Genomic DNA, 25,493 nt, shown 5'->3' with positions numbered 1-25,493 from the left:
TTTAACCCCATTAGCTTGCCCAATACTGCCTCCTTAGTAATTACAATCATCTTAAGGTCCTCACCTATCATATCTTTATTTCCATCAGTCACTGGCATGTTATTTGTGTCTTCCACTGTGAGGACCGACCCAAAAAACCTGTTCAGCTCCTCAGCCATTTCCCCATCTCCTATTATTAAATCTCCCTTCTCATCTTCCAAAGGACCAATATTTACCTTAGCCACTCTTTTTTGTCTTATATATTTGTAGAAGCTTTTACTATCTGCTTTTATTTTCTGAGCAAGTTTACTTTCATAGTCTACCTTACTCTTCTGTATAGCTTTTTTAGTAGCTATCTGTTGTCCCCTAAAGACTTCCCAGTCCTCTAGTCTCCCACTAATTTTTGCCACTTTGTATGTTTTTTCCTTCAATTTGATGCTCTCCCTCACCTCCTCAGATATCCACGGTCGACTTTTCCCCTTTCTACCGTCTTTCCTTTTTGTCGGTATGAACCTTTCCTGAACACTGTGAAAGATCGCTCGGAAGGTTCTCAACTGTTCCTCAACTGCTTCACCATGAAGTCTTTGCTCCCAGTCTACCTTAGCTAGTTCTTCTCTCATCCCATTGTAATCGCCTTTGTTTAAGCACAAAACACTAGTGTTTGATTTTACCTTGTCATCCTCCAACTGTATTTTAAATTCCACCATATTGTGATCGCTCCTTCCAAGAGGATCCCGAACTATGAGATCATTAATCAATCCTGCCTCATTACACAGGACCAGATCTAGGACCGCTTGTTCCCTTGTAGGTTCCATTACATACTGTTCCAGGGAATTATCCCGGGCACATTCTATAAACTCCTCCTCAATGCTGCCTTTACCAACCTGGTTAAACCAATCGACATGCAGATTAAAATCTCCCATGATAACCGCTGTACCATTTCTACATGCATCGTTATTTCTTTGTTTATTGCCTGCCTTACCACCCTGTTACTATTTGGTGGCCTATAGACTACTCCTATCAGTGACCTTTTCGCCTTACTATTCCTGATTTCCACCCAAATAGATTCAGCCTTGTCCTCCATAGCACCAATATCATCCCTTACTATTGCCCGGATGCCATCCTTAAACAACAAAGCTACACCACCGCCCTTACCGTCCATTCTATCCTTTCGTATAGTCTGATACCCTTGGATATTTAACTCCCAATCGTGACCATCTTTTAACCATGTTTCAGTAATGGCCACTAAATCATAGTCATTCACGATGATTTGCGCCATCAACTCATTTACCTTATTCCGAATACTACGAGCCTTCAGGTAAAGTACACTGATGCTGTTTTTTATGTCTTTGTTATGAATCCTAACACCTTGATCAGTAACCTTTCGCAAATTATTTTTCCTCTTACCCTTTCTCCTAATTTTCCTTGTCTTTGAACCCATATCTCTACATAATAACCTGTCACGTAACCTGCTGCCTTGCTCTCCATTACACTTCCCTTCCCCCCAACCTGCTAGTGTAAAGTCCTTGTGACCAACCTATTTATCCTATTCGCTAGAACACTGGTCCCAGAATGGTTCAGGTGAAGACCGTCCCAATGGTACAGGTCCCTCCTGCCCCAGTACTGATGCCAATGCCCAATGAAATGGAATCCCTCTTTCCCGCACCACTCCTTTAGCCACGTGTTAACTTCCCTAATTTTCGCAACCCTATGCCAATTGGCACGTGGCTCGGGTAGTAATCCAGAGATTATAACCCTGGAGGACCTGTTCTTTAATTTAGTCCCTAGTGTTTGATAATCCCCAAACAGGTCCTCTTTCCTAGTCTTACCTATGTTGTTAGTCCCAACATGGACCACAACAACTGGATCCTCCCCCTCCCTCTCCAAAATCCTTTCAAGCCGATCAGAGATGTCCCTCACCCTGGCACCGGGCAGGCAACATACCATGCGGGACTCTCGATCTGGCTTACAAAGGATGCCATCAATACCCCTAATTATAGAATCCCCTACAACTACCACTTGTCTTTTTGTTCCCCTCGGGGATTGGACATCCTGGTGGGGAATGGAGGGAGAGGGATTGGACATCCTGGTGGGGAATGGAGGGAGAGGGATTGGACATCCTGGTGGGGAATGGAGGGAGAGGGATTGGACATCCTGGTGGGGAATGGAGGGAGAGGGATTGGACATCCTGGTGGGGAATGGAGGTATAGAGGGATTGGACATCCTGGTGGGGAATGGGGGTATAGAGGGGTTGTACATCCTGGTGGGGAATGGAGGTATAGAGAGATTGGACATCCTGGAGGGGAATGGAGGGAGAGGCATTGGACACCCTGGTGGGGAATGGGGGTATAGAGGGATTGGACATCCTGGTGGGGAATGGAGGTAGAGAGGGATTGGGCATCCTGGTGGGGAATGGAGGGAGAGGCATTGGACACCCTGGTGGGGAATGGGGGTATAGAGGGATTGGACATCCTGGTGGGGAATGGAGGTAGACAGGGATTGGACATCCTGGTGGGTAATGGAGGGAGAGGCATTGGACACCCTGGTGGGGAATGGGGGTATAGAGGGATTGGACATCCTGTTGGGGAATGGAGGGAGAGGGATTGGACATCCTGGTGGGGAATGGAGGGAGAGGGATTGGACATCCTGGTGGGGAATGGAGGGAGAGGGATTGGACATCCTGGTGGTGAATGGAGGTATAGAGGGATTGGACATCCTGGTGGGGAATGGAGGTATAGAGGGATAGGACATCCTGGTGGGGAATGGAGGTATAGAGGGATTGGACATCCTGGTGGGGAATGGAGGTATAGAGGGATTGGACATCCTGGTGGGGAATGGAGGTATAGAGGGATTGGACATCCTGGTGGGGAATGGAGGTATAGAGGGATTAGACATCCTGGTGGGGAATGGAGGTATAGAGGGATTGGACATCCTGGTGGGGAATGGGGGTATAGAGGGATTGGACATCCTAGTGAGGAATGGAGGGAGAGGGATTGGACATCCTGGTGGGGAATGGAGGTATAGAGGGATTGGACATCCTGGTGGGGAATGGAGGGAGAGGGATTGGACATCCTGGTGGGGAATGGAGGGAGAGGGATTGGACATCCTGGTGGGGAATGGAGGTATAGAGGGATTGGACATCCTGATGGGGAATGGGGGTATAGAGGGATTGGACATCCTGGAGGGGAATGGAGGGAGAGGCATTGGACACCCTGGTGGGGAATGGGGGTATAGAGGGATTGGACATCCTGGTGGGGAATGGAGGTAGAGAGGGATTGGGCATCCTGGTGGGGAATGGAGGGAGAGGCATTGGACACCCTGGTGGGGAATGGGGGTATAGAGGGATTGGACATCCTGGTGGGGAATGGAGGTAGACAGGGATTGGACATCCTGGTGGGTAATGGAGGGAGAGGCATTGGACACCCTGGTGGGGAATGGGGGTATAGAGGGATTGGACATCCTGTTGGGGAATGGAGGGAGAGGGATTGGACATCCTGGTGGGGAATGGAGGGAGAGGGATTGGACATCCTGGTGGGGAATGGAGGGAGAGGGATTGGACATCCTGGTGGTGAATGGAGGTATAGAGGGATTGGACATCCTGGTGGGGAATGGAGGTATAGAGGGATAGGACATCCTGGTGGGGAATGGAGGTATAGAGGGATTGGACATCCTGGTGGGGAATGGAGGTATAGAGGGATTGGACATCCTGGTGGGGAATGGAGGTATAGAGGGATTGGACATCCTGGTGGGGAATGGAGGTATAGAGGGATTAGACATCCTGGTGGGGAATGGAGGTATAGAGGGATTGGACATCCTGGTGGGGAATGGGGGTATAGAGGGATTGGACATCCTAGTGAGGAATGGAGGGAGAGGGATTGGACATCCTGGTGGGGAATGGAGGTATAGAGGGATTGGACATCCTGGTGGGGAATGGAGGGAGAGGGATTGGACATCCTGGTGGGGAATGGAGGGAGAGGGATTGGACATCCTGGTGGGGAATGGAGGTATAGAGGGATTGGACATCCTGATGGGGAATGGGGGTATAGAGGGATTGGACATCCTGGTGGGGAATGGAGGTAAAGAGGGATTGGACATCCTGGTGGGGAATGGAGGGAGAGGGATTGGACATCCTGGTGGGGAATGGAGGGAGAGGGATTGGACACCCTGGTGGGGAATGGAGGGAGAGGGATTGGACATCCTGGTGAGGAATGGAGGGAGAGGGATTGGACATCCTGGTGGGGAATGGAGGGAGAGGGATTGGACACCCTGGTGGGGAATGGAGGGAGAGGGATTGGACATCCTGGTGAGGAATGGAGGGAGAGGGATTGGACATCCTGGTGGGGAATGGAGGTATAGAGGGATTGGACACCCTGGTGGGGAATGGAGGGAGAGGGATTGGACACCCTGGTGGGGAATGGAGGGAGAGGGATTGGACATCCTGGTGAGGAATGGAGGGAGAGGGATTGGACACCCTGGTGGGGAATGGAGGGAGAGGGATTGGACATCCTGGTGAGGAATGGAGGGAGAGGGATTGGACACCCTGGTGGGGAATGGAGGGAGAGGGATTGGACATCCTGGTGAGGAATGGAGGGAGAGGGATTGGACACCCTGGTGGGGAATGGAGGGAGAGGGATTGGACATCCTGGTGGGGAATGGAGGTAGAGGGATTGGACATCCTGGTGGGGAATGGAGGTATAGAGGGATTGGACATCCTGGTGGGGAATGGAGGGAGAGGGATTGGACATCCTGGTGGGGAATGGAGGGTGAGGGATTGGACATCCTGGTGGGGAATGGAGGGAGAGGGATTGGACACCCTGGTGGGGAATGGAGGGAGAGAGATTGGACATCCTGGAGGGGAATGGAGGGAGAGGCATTGGACACCCTGGTGGGGAATGGGGGTATAGAGGGATTGGACATCCTGGTGGGGAATGGAGGTAGAGAGGGATTGGGCATCCTGGTGGGGAATGGAGGGAGAGGCATTGGACACCCTGGTGGGGAATGGGGGTATAGAGGGATTGGACATCCTGGTGGGGAATGGAGGTAGACAGGGATTGGACATCCTGGTGGGTAATGGAGGGAGAGGCATTGGACACCCTGGTGGGGAATGGGGGTATAGAGGGATTGGACATCCTGTTGGGGAATGGAGGGAGAGGGATTGGACATCCTGGTGGGGAATGGAGGGAGAGGGATTGGACATCCTGGTGGGGAATGGAGGGAGAGGGATTGGACATCCTGGTGGTGAATGGAGGTATAGAGGGATTGGACATCCTGGTGGGGAATGGAGGTATAGAGGGATAGGACATCCTGGTGGGGAATGGAGGTATAGAGGGATTGGACATCCTGGTGGGGAATGGAGGTATAGAGGGATTGGACATCCTGGTGGGGAATGGAGGTATAGAGGGATTGGACATCCTGGTGGGGAATGGAGGTATAGAGGGATTGGACATCCTGGTGGGGAATGGAGGTATAGAGGGATTGGACATCCTGGTGGGGAATGGGGGTATAGAGGGATTGGACATCCTAGTGAGGAATGGAGGGAGAGGGATTGGACATCCTGGTGGGGAATGGAGGTATAGAGGGATTGGACATCCTGGTGGGGAATGGAGGGAGAGGGATTGGACATCCTGGTGGGGAATGGAGGGAGAGGGATTGGACATCCTGGTGGGGAATGGAGGTATAGAGGGATTGGACATCCTGATGGGGAATGGGGGTATAGAGGGATTGGACATCCTGGTGGGGAATGGAGGTAAAGAGGGATTGGACATCCTGGTGGGGAATGGAGGGAGAGGGATTGGACATCCTGGTGGGGAATGGAGGGAGAGGGATTGGACACCCTGGTGGGGAATGGAGGGAGAGGGATTGGACATCCTGGTGAGGAATGGAGGGAGAGGGATTGGACATCCTGGTGGGGAATGGAGGGAGAGGGATTGGACACCCTGGTGGGGAATGGAGGGAGAGGGATTGGACATCCTGGTGAGGAATGGAGGGAGAGGGATTGGACATCCTGGTGGGGAATGGAGGTATAGAGGGATTGGACACCCTGGTGGGGAATGGAGGGAGAGGGATTGGACACCCTGGTGGGGAATGGAGGGAGAGGGATTGGACATCCTGGTGAGGAATGGAGGGAGAGGGATTGGACACCCTGGTGGGGAATGGAGGGAGAGGGATTGGACATCCTGGTGAGGAATGGAGGGAGAGGGATTGGACACCCTGGTGGGGAATGGAGGGAGAGGGATTGGACACCCTGGTGGGGAATGGAGGGAGAGGGATTGGACATCCTGGTGAGTAATGGAGGGAGAGGGATTGGACACCCTGGTGAGGAATGGAGGGAGAGGGATTGGACACCCTGGTGGGGAATGGAGGGAGAGGGATTGGACATCCTGGTGGGGAATGGAGGGAGAGGGATTGGACATCCTGGTGAGGAATGGAGGGAGAGGGATTGGACACCCTGGTGGGGAATGGAGGGAGAGGGATTGGACATCCTGGTGGGGAATGGAGGTAGAGGGATTGGACATCCTGGTGGGGAATGGAGGGAGAGGGATTGGACATCCTGGTGGGGAATGGAGGGTGAGGGATTGGACATCCTGGTGGGGAATGGAGGGAGAGGGATTGGACACCCTGGTGGGGAATGGAGGGAGAGGGATTGGACATCCTGGTGGGGAATGGAGGGAGAGGGATTGGATATCCTGGTGGGGAATGGGGGTATAGAGGGATTGGACATCCTGGTGGGGAATGGAGGTAGAGGGATTGGACATCCTGGTGGGGAATGGAGGGAGAGAGGGATTGGACATCCTGGTGAGGAATGGAGGTATAGAGGGATAGGACATCCTGGTGGGGAATGGAGGTAGAGAGGGATTGGACATCCTGGTGGGGAATGGAGGGAGAGGGATTGAACATCCTGGTGGGGAATGGAGGGAGAGGGATTGAACATCCTGGTGGGGAATGGAGGGAGAGGGATTGGACATCCTGGTGGGGAATGGAGGTAGAGAGGGATTGGACATCCTGGTGAGGAATGGAGGTATAGAGGGATTGAACATCCTGGTGAGGATGGGGGTATAGAGGGATAGGACATCCTGGTGGGGAATGGAGGGAGAGGGATTGGACACCCTGGTGGGGAATGGAGGGAGAGGGATTGGACATCCTGGTGGGGAATGGGGGTATAGAGGGATTGGACATCCTGGTGAGGAATGGAGGGAGAGGGATTGGACATCCTGGTGGGGAATGGAGGGAGAGGGATTGGACATCCAGGTGGGGAAAGGAGGTATAGAGGGATTGGACATCCTGGTGAGGAATGGAGGGAGAGGGATTGGACATCCTGGTAGGGAATGGAGGGAGAGGGATTGGACAGCCTGGTGAGGAATGGAGGGAGAGGGATTGGACATCCTGGTAGGGAATGGAGGGAGAGGGATTGGACAGCCTGGTGGGGAATGGAGGGAGAGGGATTGGACATCCTGGTAGGGAATGGAGGGAGAGGGATTGGACATCCTGGTGAGGAATGGAGGGAGAGGGATTGGACATCCTGGCAGGGAATGGAGGGAGAGGGATTGGACAGCCTGGTGGGGAATGGAGGGAGAGGGATTGGACATCCAGGTGGGGAATGGAGGTATAGAGGGATTGAACATCCTGGTGAGGAATGGGGGTATAGAGGGATAGGACTCCCTGGTGGGGAATGGAGGGAGAGGGATTGGACATCCTGGTGGGGAATGGGGGTATAGAGGGATTGGGCATCCTGGTGGGGAATGGAGGGAGAGGGATTGGACATCCTGGTGGGGAATGGAGGGAGAGGGATTGGACATCCAGGTGGGGAAAGGAGGTATAGAGGGATTGGACATCCTGGTGAGGAATGGAGGGAGAGGGATTGGACATCCTGGTAGGGAATGGAGGGAGAGGGATTGGACAGCCTGGTGGGGAATGGAGGGAGAGGGATTGGACATCCGGGTGGGGAATGGAGGGAGAGGGATTGGACATCCTGGTGGGGAATGGAGGGAGAGGGATTGGACAGCCTGGTGGGGAATGGAGGGAGAGGGATTGGACATCCGGGTGGGGAATGGAGGGAGAGGGATTGGACATCCTGGTGGGGAATGGAGGGAGAGGGATTGGACATCCTGGTCAGGAATGGAGGGAGAGGGATTGGACATCCTGGTGGGGAATGGAGGGAGAGGGATTGGACATCCGGGTGGGGAATGGAGGGAGAGGGATTGGACATCCTGGTGGGGAATGGAGGGAGAGGGATTGAACATCCTGGTGGGGAATGGAGGGAGAGGGATTGGACATCCTGGTGGGGAATGGAGGTAGAGAGGGATTGGACATCCTGGTGAGGAATGGAGGTATAGAGGGATTGAACATCCTGGTGAGGATGGGGGTATAGAGGGATAGGACATCCTGGTGGGGAATGGAGGGAGAGGGATTGGACACCCTGGTGGGGAATGGAGGGAGAGGGATTGGACATCCTGGTGGGGAATGGGGGTATAGAGGGATTGGACATCCTGGTGAGGAATGGAGGGAGAGGGATTGGACATCCTGGTAGGGAATGGAGGGAGAGGGATTGGACAGCCTGGTGGGGAATGGAGGGAGAGGGATTGGACATCCAGGTGGGGAATGGAGGTATAGAGGGATTGAACATCCTGGTGAGGAATGGGGGTATAGAGGGGTTGGACATCCTGGTGAGGAATGGAGGGAGAGGGATTGGACATCCTGGTGGGGAATGGAGGGAGAGGGATAGGACTCCCTGGTGGGGAATGGAGGGAGAGGGATTGGACACCCTGGTGGGGAATGGAGGGAGAGGGATTGGACATCCTGGTGGGGAATGGGGGTATAGAGGGATTGGGCATCCTGGTGGGGAATGGAGGGAGAGGGATTGGACATCCTGGTGGGGAATGGAGGGAGAGGGATTGGACATCCAGGTGGGGAAAGGAGGTATAGAGGGATTGGACATCCTGGTGAGGAATGGAGGGAGAGGGATTGGACATCCTGGTAGGGAATGGAGGGAGAGGGATTGGACAGCCTGGTGGGGAATGGAGGGAGAGGGATTGGACATCCGGGTGGGGAATGGAGGGAGAGGGATTGGACATCCTGGTGGGGAATGGAGGGAGAGGGATTGGACAGCCTGGTGGGGAATGGAGGGAGAGGGATTGGACATCCGGGTGGGGAATGGAGGGAGAGGGATTGGACATCCTGGTGGGGAATGGAGGGAGAGGGATTGGACATCCTGGTGGGCAATGGAGGGAGGGGGATTGGTCATCCTGGTGGGGAATGGAGGGAGAGGGATTGAACATCCTGGTGGGGAATGGAGGGAGAGGGATTGGACATCCTGGTCAGGAATGGAGGGAGAGGGATTGGACATCCTGGTAGGGAATGGAGGGAGCGGGATTGGACAGCCTGGTGGGGAATGGAGGGAGAGGGATTGGACATCCGGGTGGGGAATGGAGGGAGAGGGATTGGACATCCTGGTGGGGAATGGAGGGAGAGGGATTGGACATCCTGGTGGGCAATGGAGGGAGGGGGATTGGACATCCTGGTGGGGAATGGAGGGAGAGGGATTGAACATCCTGGTGGGGAATGGAGGGAGAGGGATTGGACATCCTGGTGGGGAATGGAGGGAGAGGGATTGGACATCCTGGTGGGGAATGGGGGTATAGAGGGATTGGGCATCCTGGTGGGGAATGGAGGGAGAGGGATTGGACATCCTGGTGGGGAATGGAGGGAGAGGGATTGGATATCCTGGTAGGGAATGGAGGGAGAGGGATTGGACATCCTGGTGGGGAATGGAGGGAGAGGGATTGGACATCCAGGTGGGGAAAGGAGGTATAGAGGGATTGGACATCCTGGTGGGGAATGGAGGTATGGAGGGATAGGACTCCCTGGTGGGGAATGGAGGGAGAGGGATTGGACATCCTGGTGGGGAATGGGGGTATAGAGGGATTGGGCATCCTGGTGGGGAATGGAGGGAGAGGGATTGGACATCCTGGTGGGGAATGGAGGGAGAGGGATTGGAGATCCTGGTGGGGAATGGAGGTATAGAGAGATTGGACATCCTGGTGGGGAATGGGGGTATAGAGGGATTGGACATCCTGGTGGGGAATGGAGGGAGAGGGATTGGACATCCTGGTGGGGAATGGAGGGAGAGGGATTGGACATCCTGGTGGGGAATGGGGGTATAGAGGGATTGGACATCCTGGTCAGGAATGGAGGGAGAGGGATTGGACATCCTGGTGGGGAATGGGGGTATAGAGGGATTGGACATCCTGGTCAGGAATGGAGGGAGAGGGATTGGACATCCTGGTGGGGAATGGGGGTAGAGAGGGATTGGACACACTGGTGGGGAATGGGGGTATAGAGGGATTGGACACACTGGTGGGGAATGGGGGTATAGAGGGATTGGACATCCTGGTGGGGAATGGAGGGAGAGGGATTGGACATCCTGGTGGGGAATGGAGGGAGAGGGATTGGATATCCTGGTAGGGAATGGAGGGAGAGGGATTGGACATCCTGGTGGGGAATGGAGGGAGAGGGATTGGACATCCAGGTGGGGAAAGGAGGTATAGAGGGATTGGATATCCTGGTAGGGAATGGAGGGAGAGGGATTGGACATCCTGGTGGGGAATGGAGGGAGAGGGATTGGACATCCTGGTGGGGAATGGGGGTATAGAGGGGTTGTACATCCTGGTCAGGAATGGAGGGAGAGGGATTGGACATCCTGGTGGGGAATGGGGGTATAGAGGGATTGGACATCCTGGTCAGGAATGGAGGGAGAGGGATTGGACATCCTGGTGGGGAATGGGGGTATAGAGGGATTGGACATCCTGGTCAGGAATGGAGGGAGAGGGATTGGACATCCTGGTGGGGAATGGGGGTAGAGAGGGATTGGACACACTGGTGGGGAATGGGGGTATAGAGGGATTGGACACACTGGTGGGGAATGGGGGTATAGAGGGATTGGGCATCCTGGTGGGGAATGGAGGTAGAGAGGGATTGGACACACTGGTGGGGAATGGGGGTATAGAGGGATTGGGCATCCTGGTGGGGAATGGAGGGAGAGGGATAGGACATCCTGGTGGGGAATGGAGGTATGGAGGGATTGGACATCCTGGTGGGGAATGGAGGGAGAGGGATTGGAAATCCTGATGGGGAATGGAGGGAGAGGGGATTGGACAGCCTGGCGGGGAATGGGGGTATAGAGGGATTGGACATCCTGGTGGGGAATGGAGGGAGAGGGATAGGACATCCTGGTGGGGAATGGAGGTATAGAGGGATTGGATATCCTGGTGGGGAATGGAGGTATAGAGGGATTGGACATCCTGGTGGGGAATGGAGGGAGAGGGGATTGGACAGCCTGGCGGGGAATGGGGGTATAGAGGGATTGGATATCCTGGTGGGGAATGGGGTATAGAGGGTTTGGACATCCTGGTGGGGAATGGAGGTAGAGAGGGATTGGATATCCTGTTGGGGAATAGAGGGAAAGGGATTGGACATCCATGGGAAAGAGGTGGAGGTTGGGGCTGGGAAACTGGAAGTTGTTGATATGGTGGGGGACATCGGTGGAATCGCGTATGGAGGTGGGAAGGGACTGGACAAGAGGAGCGAGGATGGAATCAATGTAGAAAGGAATCAGTTCAGTGAGGAAGGAACAGGCTGATACGATGGGCCTACATCCTGTTTGTGGAGTTTGGGGAGGTCAGTGACAGTCCTGGAATCAATGGCTTGATGAGGGCAGCACGGTAGCATAGTGGTTAGCACAGTTGCTTCACTGCTCCAGGGTCCCAGGTTCGGTTCCGGCTTGGGTCACTGTTTGTGTGGAGTCTGCACATCCTCCCCGTGTGTGCGTGGGTTTCCTCCCACAGTCCAAAGATGTGAAGGTTAGGTGGATTGGCCATGATAAATTGCCCTTAGTGTCCAAAAAGTTTAATTGGGGTAACTGGGTTAAGGTGAGATGTGGAGGTGTGGGCTTGAGTGGGGTGTTCTTTCCAAGGGCCGGTGCAGACTCGATGGGCTGAACGGCCTCCTTCTGCACTGTAAATTCTGTGATTAAATCTATGCTTGGTGGTGGGTCATGGTCTGGGGGAAAGTAGGAGGGAAATGTCTGAGAGTTGGCATTCAGTCTCTGCAAAGTTAGAGGTCTAGTAATCAGACCAACTACATTTTCCTCCACATCATTTATATATATTACAAACAGCAACGGTCCCAGCACTGATCCCTGAGGAACACGTACTTTAAAGATGAACCATTGCCTATTGTTGTGGACCAGGGTTTAGAGAACCCCAAAGTGTGTCATGGAGTTCACCTGACCCACAACTTTTAATAGATTGTGGTTATGGGGAGCACACGGCCCACTCTACAGGTGTGGTACAGCAGAAATGGAAAAGTATTTTTTAAAGCAAAACAATGTTTATTCTATGAAGTCAAATTAACCTTTTTAAAACATACAGTGAACATCTTAGCAACGATCAATTCAAATACAACCCTCCAAGAATACAACATTAAGTAATCCTTAATAACTTCCCAAACAACATCCAGAAGACAAAAGAAACACCTTTTAACAGAAGCACATCAGGTTTACATTCACCACTGAGAACATTTATAATTCTGAATTCACCAAATGATCAGGAGACAGTCTTTTCATGGCCGAGAGGTCAACAGTACACCCGCTCTGTCTGGCTTCAGCTCCAACACAAATACGAAACCAAAAAACACACACACCCAAGCTTTTCTCAAAGTGAAACTAAAAAGCAGAGCCAGAGCTCAGCTCCACCCACACTCTGACATCACTGCAGTAACATGAGCTGCCAAACATTTCTTAAAGTGGCATTCTCATGACATCTCCCCAAGAAAAAAAAACCCATCAATTTCAAGATGGTTTCATTTTTCACCTTTTCACTATCCTTTAAGAAATGCGCACAGTAAATATACTTTTTTGTTTCAAAAAACAACACACACAAACAGGTATAATAATACAGGGGCTGTTTAGCACAGGGCTAAATCGCTGGTTTCGAAAGCAGACCAAGGCAGGCCAGCAGCGCGGTTCAATTCCCGTAACAGCCTCCCCGAACAGGCGCCGGAATGTGGCAACTAGGGGCTTTTCACAGTAACTTCATTGAAGCCTACTTGTGACAATAAGCGATTTTCATTTCATTTCATACAGCCCATTTTTTTTTTTCCTTCTTCCTCCAACTGAACCTGCTTCTGTTCATCCCATTTGTGACACAGCATCGGCGATCACGTTTTCTCGTCCTGCCACATGTACTATTTTTAAATGAAATGGCTGCAACAACAAACTCCAGCGAAACAGCCTCGCATTGTTATTCCGGAATCGCTCCAAAAACGTCAACGGATTATGATCAGTATATATATATATAAAATGGTGTCAGACGGATTGCTGGTCACATAAATGTGAAAATGTTGCAAAGCCAGCACCAAACTCAAAGTCTCCTTCTCAATTGTGGAATACTTTTTCTGGTGAGAATTCAATTTCTTTGAAAAAATAACCAACAGGCCGCTCTAGCCCTTCGTCGTCGTCTTGTAGAAGCACCGCACCTACCCCCACATCGCTCACATCAACAGCCACTCTGAATGGTTTGGTATAATTTGGGATGACTAACACAGGAGCAGTGGTTAACACAGCCTTCAGGCCGCCAAATGCCTGCTGACACTCCGCTGTCCACTGGAATTTGTTACGCTTCCTGAGCAAGTCCGTCAGTGGAGCGACCACACTGCTAAAATTTTCACAAATGTTCGAACAAATCCACTCATAGCAAGAAATCGCATTATTTCCCATCGTGTTGAGGGTATCGGACTCCTCAATAACTTTTGTTTTCACATCCCGTGGGACCATTCAACCCTGTCCGATTGTATGGCCAAGGAAAGTAACTTGGGCTTTTCCAAATTCACTTTTGGCTAGGTTTACCACCAAACCCGCCTCCTGAAGTCGATCGAATAACTCCATCAGATGTTTTAAATGTTCTGTCCATGTCTGGCTGAAAATTACCAGATCGTTGATGTATACCACACAATTGGGTAAACCTGAAACAACTTTGTTAGTTAACCGTTGAAATGTGGCTGGGGCGTTTTTCATACCAAATTGCATAACTTTGAATTGGTAAATACCATCTGGAGTCACAAAAGCTGAAATCTCCTTCGCCCTTTCGGATAAAGGTACCTGTCAGTAACCTTTCAGTAAATCCAGTTTGGAAATAAAAGCTGATTGTCCCACTTTCTCAATGCAATCCTCCGAACGTGGGTTAGGATAAGAGTCCATTCTTGTAACTGCATTAACCTTTCGATAGTCCACACACAACCGTTGGGTACCTTTTGAAATGAAAATGGCTTATTGTCACAAGTAGGCTTCAAATGAAGTTACTGTGAAAAGCCCCTAGTCGCCACATTCCGGCGCCTGTTCGGGGAGGCTGGTACGGGAATTGAACCGTGCTGCTGGCCTGCCTTGGTCTGCTTTCAAAGCCAGCAATTTAGCCCTGTGCTAAACCAGCCCCATAAGCACATTAAGCATATTCATATGACACACTCGGTGAGTCTTCCTTCTATCTGGTGTTTTTACCACATAATTCACCTCACTGAATTTCCTTTCAATTTGATACGGTCCACAAACCTTGCTTTTAAAGTTTTGTGAGTGCCACGAAGAATCCAGCACGAGTTTTAAGGATACAAAGTAATAACATTTATTTACAATAACATATATATATAACAGTGGCAGTAACTTCCCTTGCTGCACACTCCTTCCTGCTGGTTCCAAACTGGCCAGCTTTATTTATACAGGGAGTCTGCTAATGATTTATCCGCCCCCCCCTCATTGGGGAAGCTCATACTCCCACAGGATTGTGGGATTGTCATTAGTCCCCAGCCAATGGTAAGCAGGCAGGTTATAACATCCCTCCCCCGCAACAGTCCAAGGAATCCACCAAAGACCCTGGCGAAGGAGGGCGTCGGACTCGTTTGGCCGCAGGCCGGACACCATTTGCACGCGGCGCTGGATCAGGCGGCGTGTAACGAGACGGAGACCGGCGCTTCCGTGATGAACGGCGCAACGGTTGTACATCCACGGCCCGTGGGCCCAAGGATTCCCCCTCTGATGCGTCCTGTGTCTCCATCTCGGAGTCAGAGTCTGCTGCCTCCGTCATGTCAGCGTCTCTATCTCCGCGCGGTTCTGCAATGACCTACGCAGGCTTTGAGTGAGGCACCAGAGGAAGATTGTGAGGACTACCTTCCCTTGTCTCTGGTCTCTGTGGCTGTAGAAATGAGCTCCGGGGTGGGGAATCTTTGGAAGGGATAGTCTTCTGGACCGAACGTGGTCTACATGTTTGTGCTGGAGACGACCCTGGGCTTGCACCTGGTAAGAGATAGGGCACATTTGGCAAAAGATTACGCCAGAAACCCACTGGGCACCACCAGCAAAATTCCGAACGAACACTGGGTCACCGGGCGCAAACTGCCGAATCGGCCGATGCCGAGAAAAACCCTGTCCTTGCCGTTCTTGTGTGCGGCGTACTTTTGCGCCAATGTCCGGGAAAACCATACTAAGGCGGGTGCAAAGTCTCCGGCCCATTAGGAGTTCTGCGGGAGCTACCCCAGTCACCGCATGGGGGGTGGTCCTATACGTAAACAGAAAGCGAGCCAGTCTCGTGTCCATTGATCCGGAAGACTGCTTCTTTAGGCCTCGTTTGAATGTCTGCACTGCGCGCTCTGCCAACCCATTTGAAGCCGGGTGGTAGGGGCAGTGCGGATATGGCGGATGCCGTTCATCTTCATGAACCTCGCAAACTCCTCACTCGTGAATGGAGTGCCGTTATCCGTGACCAGCACCTCGGGGAGGCCATGCGTACTAAACGATAAACGCATCTTTTCAATTGTTGCGCAGAACGTTGTCCCCTGCATCTTATGCACCTCTAGCCATTTAGACTGGGCGTCGATTAATAGAAGGAACATGGATCCTTGAAAAGGGCCGGCGAAATCTGCATGCAAGCGTGCCCAAGGCCGCCCTGGCCATTCCCAGTGATGTAGGGGCGCGGCCGGCGGAAGCTTCTGATGCTCCTGGCAAATGGAGCAGTTTTGGGCCACCTTCTCAATGTCGGTGTCGAGGCCTGGCCACCAGACATAACTCCGGGCCAACATTTTCATCTTGGTCACGCCCGGATGCCCATTGAGCAAGTCTGATAGTATCAGCTCCTGGCCTTTTTCCGGGACAATCACACGCGTCCCCCACAAGAGGTTGCCGTCTTCCACGCTGAATTCTGACAGCTTGGATGAAAATGCCCTCAACTCGCCTGGGAGCTGTCTATGCTGCCCACCATACAGGACTATGTGCCGAACCTTTGACAGGACTGGCTCCGTCTGGGTCCACTCACGGATCTGTGATGCCGTGACAGGCAAGGTGTCCATAAAATTTAGGGTTGCAACCACCTCATCGGTCGTGGGGGTCGACATGGGGCCGGTCGATAAAGGCAATCGGCTCAGTGCGTCGGCATTCGCTATCTGGGTTCCTGGTTTGTGCTCCAGAGAATACTCGTATGTAGCGAGCAACAAAGCCCAGCGCTGGATCCGTGCAGAAGCAATGGGCGGTATTGGCTTATCCTCTCTGAAAAGTCCCAGCAGAGGCTTATGATCAGTCACGATAGTGAAATGGCGGCCGTACACATACTGGTGGAAGCGTTTCACCGCAACAACCACTGCCAGGCCCTCCTTCTCGATCTGCGCGTACTTTTTCTCCGCTGCAGTCAATGTGCGGGAGGCGAAAGCTATCGGCCACTCGGCCTCGTTCTCCATCTTGTGGGACAGGACGGCCCCAATACCATACGGGGATGCATCGCATCACAGGGGCTGTTTAGCACAGGGCTAAATCGCTGGCTTTGAAAGCAGACCAAGGCAGGCCAGCAACACGGTTCAATTCCCGTACCAGCCTCCCCGAACAGGCGCTGGAATGTGGCAACTAGGGGCTTTTCACAGTAACTTCATTTGAAGCCTACTTGTGACAATAAGCGATTTTCATTTCATCACATGTGACGAGCAAAGGCTTTCCAGGATCATAGTGGGTTAGTAACCCAGACAACGACAATTGTTGTTTTACCCGCCGGAAAGCGGTTTCTTGCGGCTGACCTCAAACCCAGGTGTGATTTTTCTTTAGCAGAAGGTGCAAAGGTGCAACGTAGTTGCCAGATTGGGGAGGAACTTCCCGTAATAGTTTACGAGGCCGAGAAAAGAACGAAGATGCGAAGTGTCAGTCGGGGTGGGGGCCTGTTGAATCACGCACACCTTCTCTGCGATGGGGTGCAAACCTTCGCAGCCCACCCGATAACCCAAGTAGACTACTTCCTTCGCCTGAAAGACGCACTTTGTGCGACGTAAACGGACTCCAGCCTCCGAAATGCGTCTAAGGACAGCCTCCAAATTTTCCAAATGTTCCTGCTCCGACGTCCCTGTAATCAAAACGTCATCTAGGTAGACAGCGACACGCGGTAAACCTCTCAAAATGCCCTCCATTACACGTTGAAAAATAGCGCAGGCAGAGGATACTCCAAAGGGCAAACGTGTATATTCATACAGGCCCCGGTGTGTATTAATCATTACGTATAGTCGGGAGGCAGGGTCCAGCTCCAACTGTAGGTAGGCGTGACTCATATCTAATTTTGTGAAGGAGAGTCCGCCTGCAAGCTTCGCGTAGAGATCCTCTATGCGAGGCATTGGATATCGGTTGAGTCGGGAAGCCGTATTCACTGTAAGTTTATAGTCACCGCACAAGCGAACTGTGGCATCTGGCTTCATTACAGGTACAATTGGGGTTGCCCAGTCAGCGAAATGGACGGGCCTGATAATACCCAAAGTCTCCAAACGTGTGAGCTCCCCTTCTACCTTCTCGAGCAAGGCGTAAGGTCCTTCTCTGTTGGCACGTCTGACTCCACAAGGCGGACCCCTTGGTGGACAGGGTTCACCTGCTCCACGCCAACCCTCAATATGCCTACGTTGAGTTCCCCGACGGCCGCCAAGATACTGTCTCACTCAGGGACCTGGCACCGTCAGGTTCCACCCCAACGCACACCCCCACCAATGCGCCCCCCCCCACCTCCCACAGCTCCGCCAATATTAACCCCACCAGACCACCCCCCCCACTCCCCTTTTCCGCACAAGAGGACGAAGAGGACTTCTGCACGCTCCCTAGTTTTGCGGTCACTAGTACGGAGGGGTAGTTGATGGTAGGCGGACTTGAGATCCACTATGGAGAAGACCTTATATTGGGCGATCCTGTTTACCAGGTCGGATATGCGGGAGAGAGGGTACGCGTCCAGCTGTGTAAACCTGTTGATGGTCTGACTGTAGTCGATGACCATCCTATGTTTCTCCCCGGTCTTTACCACCACTACTTGAGCTCTCCAGGGACTGTTGCTGGCTTCAATGGCCCCTATCCTCAGTAGCCTTTGGACCTCTGACCTGATGAAGGTCCGGTCCTGGGCACTGTACCGTCTGCTCCTGGTGGCGACGGGTTTGCAATCCGGGGTGAGGTTCGCAAACAGGGAAGGCGGGTCGACCTTAAGGGTCGCGAGGCCGCAGACAGTAAGGGGGGGTATAGGGCCACCGAATTTGAAGGTCAGGCTTTGCAAGTTACATTGGAAGTCCAACCCCAGGAGGGTAGCCGCGCAGAGGTGCGGCAGGACATAAAGGCGGAAATTATTGAATCTCCTGCCTTGGACAGTGAGGTTCGCTAGGCATAACCCCTTTATCTCCACCGAATGTGACCCGGAGGCCAGGGAGATTCTTTGGTTTACAGGGTGGGTAACAAGTGAACAGCGCCTTACCGTGTTGGGGTGAATAAAGATCTCCATGCTCCCAGAGTCGATCAGGAAGGACGTCTCGTGGCCGTTGATGAAGACCGTCGTTGTTGCTGTTGAGAGTGTCCGAGGTCGATTTTGGTCCAGTCACCGAGGCCAGATGAAGTAGTTGCGGGTTTTGATCGGGCAGCGTGTAGTCGGCCGTGCTGGGGTCCTGGGGCCCCATCCAAGATGGCATCTCCCATGGGTCGCACATGGTGGTCGGGGATGGACAAAATGGCGGTGCCCATCCGTCCAGCGTGGTGTCCGAGGAACAAGATGGCCGCGTCCGTGGGTCGCACGTGGCCCTAGGATAGGGGGGTGGCGATGAATGCTGGCCGCCTGGGGCCCGAAGAGAAGATTGCCGCGGCGGTCCGGAGCCGCCGTTGGAGACCACGGCCACCACTCGTGCCTGGCAGACCCCCACAAAATGGCCCTTCTTGCCGCACCCTTTGCAGGTGCAGGTGCGGGCCGGGCAGCGCTGGCGGGGGTGCTTCGCCTGCCCGCAGAAGAAACAGTGGGGCCTGACGGAGTTAGCGGGCCGTCTTACAGCGCAGGCCTGCGGGGACATGGGGAAAGTCTGTGGGGCTGCCGCTGCGGGATGCCATGCTGCCCAGGGGGGCGCCGCGCGGTCGGGCACATAGAATTGTGCGTTCCTGGAGGCAACGTCCATGGACCCTGCCAGGGCCCGTGCCTCTCTAAGCCCCAGGGTGTCTTTTTCTAAGAGCCGCTGGCGGATCTCTGAGGAGCTCATACCTGCTACGAAGGCGTCCCGGATTAGACGTTCCGTGTGCTCGCTCCCTGAAACTTGCAGGCAGCCACAGTTTCTGCCCAGCACCAGTAGTGCGGTAGAACTCCTCCAACAATTCCCCGGGGCTTTGCCGTCTTGTTGCAAGCAGGTGGCGTGCGTAGACCTGATTTACAGGGCGGATATAATGTCCTTTTCACAGTTCGATCGCTGCATTGAAGTCCTTCGCCTCCTCGATGAGGGTGTAGATTTCTGGGCTTACCCTCGAGTGCAGGAGATGCAGTTTCTGAGGGGGTGCCTCCGGCCGTCTCGAGGTAGCCTTTAAAGCACGCCAGCCAGTGCTTGAAGATCGCCGCCGAGTTCTCCGCGTGGGGGCTGAGTTGTAGACACTCCGGCTTGATTCGGAGATCCATCCTTTCAGCTTAAGTATAGTCTATTAAATTGATGCACAATCAATTACTATTAAAACGAGGTTGTAACATAACTGAAGGCTTTAATAGACTAGAACTGTTCCTCAGCAGCTTTGGTACAGAATGAGGGCTGCTGGGATGGCACCGGTTCTTATACCCCGCCTGTCAGGGCGGAGCTACATACAAAACTCCGAGGTTTAACCAATGGTCTTCAGCCTCTCGGGTACTGCAATACCTGATATTACCACACCCTCTCTCTCTCTCTTTAACCCAGGGATCACTGGACAGTGATCAGGAGCAGGACCCCTGGCTGATTTCCCCTCTCTCTGTCTCTAAACCAGGGATCACTGGACAGTGATCAGGAGCAGGAACCCTGGCTGATTTCCCCCCTCTCTCTAACCCAGGGATCACTGGACAGTGATCAGGAGCAGGAACCCTGGCTGATTTCCCCTCTCTGTCTAACCCAGGGATCACTGGACAGTGATCAGGAGCAGGAACCCTGGCTGATTTCCCCTCTCTCTCTCACCCAGGGATCACTGGACAGTGATCAGGGGCAGGAACCCTGGCTGATTTCCCCTCTCTCTCTAACCCAGGGATCACTGGACAGTGATCAGGGGCAGGAACCCTGGCTGATTTCCTCTCTCTCTCTAACCCAGGGATCACTGGACAGTGATCAGGAGCAGGAACCCTGGCTGATTTCCTCTCTCTCTCTCTAACCCAGGGATCACTGGACAGTGATCAGGAGCAGGAAACCTGGCTGACTTCCCCTCTCTCTCTCTAACCCAGGGATCACTGGACAGTGATCAGGAGCAGGAACCCTGGCTGATTTCCCCTCTCTCTCTAACCCAGGGATCACTGGACAGTGACCAGGAGCAGGAACCCTGGCTGATTTCCCCTCTCTGTCTAACCCAGGGATCACTGGACAGTGATCAGGAGCAGGAACCCTGGCTGATTTCCCCTCTCTGTCTCTAACCCAGGGATCACTGGACAGTGATCAGGAGCAGGAACCCTGGCTGATTTCTTCTCTCTCTCTCTAACCCAGGGATCACTGGACAGTGATCAGGAGCAGGAACCCTGGCTGATTTCCCCCCTCTCTCTAACCCAGGGATCACTGGACAGTGACCAGGAGCAGGAACCCCGGCTGATTTCCCCCCTCTCTCTAACCCAGGGATCACTGGACAGTGATCAGGAGCAGGAACCCTGGCTGATTTCCCCTCTCTCTCTAACCCAGGGATCACTGGACAGTGATCAGGAGCAGGAACCCCGGCTGATTTCCCCTCTCTCTCTCACCCAGGGATCACTGGACAGTGATCAGGAGCAGGAACCCTGGCTGATTTCCCCCCTCTCTCTAACCCAGGGATCACTGGACAGTGACCAGGAGCAGGAACCCTGGCTGATTTCCCCTCTCTGTCTAACCCAGGGATCACTGGACAGTGATCAGGAGCAGGAACCCTGGCTGATTTCCCCTCTCTGTCTCTAACCCAGGGATCACTGGACAGTGATCAGGAGCAGGAACCCTGGCTGATTTCTTCTCTCTCTCTCTAACCCAGGGATCACTGGACAGTGATCAGGAGCAGGAACCCTGGCTGATTTCCCCCCTCTCTCTAACCCAGGGATCACTGGACAGTGACCAGGAGCAGGAACCCCGGCTGATTTCCCCCCTCTCTCTAACCCAGGGATCACTGGACAGTGATCAGGAGCAGGAACCCTGGCTGATTTCCCCTCTCTCTCTAACCCAGGGATCACTGGACAGTGATCAGGAGCAGGAACCCCGGCTGATTTCCCCTCTCTCTCTCACCCAGGGATCACTAAGATTTGGATGTTTTGTCTCCGATTACTCAGTGTTGAGTTAGAAATATCGACCTCCTGGGTGTGTGTTTGGAGCTGGAGCCCTGAGCAAGGAAAGGGGTATTTACCATCCCAGCCATTGGCTTATATGAATAATCTGACAGGGTTTGCATGTTGGAGTGTCTCTGCTGGCGATCCGATATCCTGTTGGAAAGGGAATAAAGTTTGTGATTAATCCTGACAGGGCAGTAATTGCTGAGCGAATGTACCTTCTGTGTGCGAGCCTCCATATCCAGGTAGATGGCTTTAGGTCGCTGTGATGATGATGCTGACCCCATTGTCCCGCGGGACAGAGCTGAGTGACCGATTCAGCGGCCCTGCACAGTGACCCAGAGGTAGCTCAGCACACACACACTGATCCTGCCTCCTGCTCCCAGCGTCTCAGCCACACAAGTGACTGACACAGCATCCCACTCTCCTCTGGTCTCCAAGCACTCAGCATCTCCATAGCAACATGAAGGAGAGGCCGAACCCTCCACAATTACATTCGCTGATTACTACATCTCGAGAGGCTCTTTGAATGGAAGCTGGCAGACAGATGGAAATGAACGATAAAAGCAGATCCTTCTAACCGCCCCTCAAATCAATCAACAACAAAACAATTCATTTTTACTGTAAAGTTTGCCAGCAACAAAACATAGCTCGCAAACGTCAAATTCTTAAAAAAATCAATGACCAAAAGGAGCTCCTCAAAGCTCAGACAACAATGACAAGTCAAACATCGCCAAAAGGGAAATAGACAGCAAACTGCTGAGGGTCACCAGTCACACTGTCAGAGGGTCAGTACTGAGGGAGTGCCGCACTGTCAGAGGGTCAGTACTGAGGGAGTGCCGCACTGTCAGAGGGTCAGTACTGAGGGAGTGCCGCACTGTGGGAGGGTCAGTACTGAGGCAGTGCCGCACTGTCAGAGGGTCAGTACTGAGGCAGTGCCGCACTGTCAGAGGGTCAGTACTGAGGCAGTGCCGCACTGTCAGAGGGTCAGTACTGAGGCAGTGCCGCACTGTCAGAGGGTCAGTACTGAGGGAGTGCCGCACTGTCAGAGGGTCAGTACTGAGGCAGTGTCGCACTGTCAGAGGGTCAGTGCTGAGGGAGCGCCGCACTGTCAGAGGGTCAGTACTGAGGGAGAGCCGCACTGTCAGAGGGTCAGTACTGAGGGAGTGCCGCACTGTCAGAGGGTCAGTACTGAGGGAGTGCTGCATTGTCAGAGGGCCAGTGGAGAGGGAGTGCTGCACTGTCAGAGGGTCAGTACTGAGGGAGAGCCGCACTGTCAGAGGGTCAGTACTGAGGGAGAGCCGCACTGTCAGAGGGTCAGTACTGAGGCAGTGCCGCACTGTCAGAGGGTCAGTGCTGAGGGAGAGCCGCACTGTCAGAGGGTCAGTACTGAGGGAGTGCCGCACTGTCAGAGGGTCAGTACTGAGGGAGAGCCGCACTGTCAGAGGGTCAGTACTGAGGGAGTGCCGCACTGTCAGAGGGTCAGTACTGAGGGAGTGCCGCACTGTCAGAGGGTCAGTACTGAGGGAGTGCCGCACAGTCAGAGGGTCAGTGCTGAGGGAGTGCCGCACTGTCAGAGGGTCAGTACTGAGGGAGTGCCGCACTGTCAGAGGGTCAGTGCTGAGGGAGCGCCGCACTGTCAGAGGGTCAGTACTGAGGGAGAGCCGCACTGTCAGAGGGTCAGTACTGAGGGAGAGCCGCACTGTCAGAGGGTCAGTACTGAGGCAGTGCCGCACTGTCAGAGGGTCAGTACTGAGGGAGAGCCGCACTGTCAGAGGGTCAGTACTGAGGGAGAGCCGCACTGTCAGAGGGTCAGTACTGAGGCAGTGCCGCACTGTCAGAGGGTCAGTACTGAGGGAGAGCCGCACTGTCAGAGGGTCAGTACTGAGGGAGTGCCGCACTGTCAGAGGGTCAGTACTGAGGGAGTGCCGCACTGTCAGAGGGTCAGTACTGAGGGAGTGCGGCACTGTCAGACTGTCAGTACTGAGGGAGTGCCGCACTGTCAGAGGGTCAGTGCTGAGGGAGTGCCGCACTGACAGAGGGACAGTACTGAGGGAGTGCTGCACAGTCAGAGGGTCAGTACTGAGGGAGTGCTGCACTGTCAGAGGGTCAGTACTGAGGCAGTGCCGCACTGTCAGAGGGTCAGTGCTGAGGGAGTGCCGCACTGTCAGAGGGTCAGTACTGAGGCAGTGCCGCACTGTCAGAGGGTCAGTACTGAGGCAGTGCCGCACTGTCAGAGTGTCAGTACTGAGGGAGAGCCGCACTGTCAGAGGGTCAGTACTGAGGGAGTGCCGCACTGTCAGAGGGTCAGTACTGAGGCAGTGCCGCACTGTCAGAGTGTCAGTACTGAGGGAGAGCCGCACTGTCAGAGGGTCAGTACTGAGGGAGTGCCGCACTGTCAGAGGGTCAGTTCTGAGGGAGTGTCGCACTGTCAGAGGGTCAGTACTGAGGGAGTGTCGCACTGTCAGAGGGTCAGTGCTGAGGGAGAGCTGCACTGTCAGAGGGTCAGTACTGAGGGAGTGCCGCACTGTCAGAGGGTCAGTACTGAGGGAGTGCTGCACTGTCAGAGGGTCAGTGCTGAGGGAGTGTCGCACTGTCAGAGGGTCAGTACTGAGGGAGTGCTGCACTGTCAGAGGGTCAGTGCTGAGGGAGTGCCGCACTGTCAGAGGATCAGTACTGAGGGAGTGCTGCACTGTCAGAGGGTCAGTACTGAGGGAGTGCCGCACTGTCAGAGGGTCAGTACTGAGGGAGTGCCGCACTGTCAGAGGGTCAGTACTGAGGGAGTGTCGCACTGTCAGAGGGTCAGTACTGAGGGAGTGCTGCACTGTCAGAGGGTCAGTACTGAGGGAGTGCCGCACTGTGAGAGGGTCAGTACTGAGGGAGTGCCGCACTGTCAGAGGGTCAGTACTGAGGGAGTGTCGCACTGTCAGAGGGTCAGTACTGAGGGAGTGCCGCACTGTCAGAGGGTCAGTACTGAGGGAGTGTCGCACTGTCAGAGGGTCAGTACTGAGGGAGTGTCGCACTGTCAGAGGGTCAGTACTGAGGGAGTGCCGCACTGTCAGAGGGTCAGTACTGAGAGAGTGTCGCACTGTCAGAGGGTCAGTATTGAGGGAGTGTCGCACTGTCAGAGGGTCAGTACTGAGGGAGTGCCGCACTGTCAGAGGGTCAGTACTGAGGGAGTGCTGCACTGTCAGAGGGTCAGTACTGAGGGAGTGTCGCACTGTCAGAGGGTCAGTACTGAGGGAGTGCCGCACTGTCAGAGGGTCAGTACTGAGGGAGTGTCGCACTGTCAGAGGGTCAGTACTGAGGGAGTGCCGCACTGTCAGAGGGTCAGTACTGAGGGAGTGTCGCACTGTCAGAGGGTCAGTACTGAGGGAGTGCTGCACTGTCAGAAGTCAGTACTGAGGGAGTGCTGCACTGTCAGAGGGTCAGTGCTGAGAGAGTGCTGCACTGTCAGAGGGTCAGTACTGAGGGAGTGCCGCACTGTCAGAGGGTCAGTACTGAGGGAGTGCCGCACTGTCAGAGGGTCAGTACTGAGGGAGTGTCGCACTGTCAGAGGGTCAGTACTGAGGGAGTGTCGCACTGTCAGAGGGTCAGTACTGAGGGAGTGTCGCACTGTCAGAGGGTCAGTACTGAGGGAGTGCCGCACTGTCAGAGGGTCAGTACTGAGGGAGTGCCGCACTGTCAGAGGGTCAGTACTGAGGGAGTGTC

General features: G+C 53.8%; 1 protein-coding gene across 1 annotated transcript in view; it reads right to left on the bottom strand.

Moving 5' to 3' along the window:
* LOC140428695 (high affinity cGMP-specific 3',5'-cyclic phosphodiesterase 9A-like) overlaps positions 1–22,170 on the bottom strand; it is a 122,082-nt gene extending 99,912 nt beyond the window's left edge. Inside the window, exon 1 of the mRNA XM_072515427.1 lies at positions 22,001–22,170. Coding sequence (XP_072371528.1) covers positions 22,001–22,069 — 69 coding nt within the window. The 5' untranslated portion in view covers positions 22,070–22,170. The remainder of the gene's footprint in view (positions 1–22,000) is intronic.
* Between the last annotated feature and the right edge of the window lie 3,323 nt (positions 22,171–25,493).

Source organism: Scyliorhinus torazame, chromosome 8, assembly GCF_047496885.1.
Source record: "Scyliorhinus torazame isolate Kashiwa2021f chromosome 8, sScyTor2.1, whole genome shotgun sequence".
NCBI classification, from domain to species: Eukaryota; Metazoa; Chordata; class Chondrichthyes; order Carcharhiniformes; family Scyliorhinidae; genus Scyliorhinus; species Scyliorhinus torazame.
Note: the sequence above shows the minus strand (reverse complement) of the source record. Positions and strands in the feature narration are given on the sequence as shown.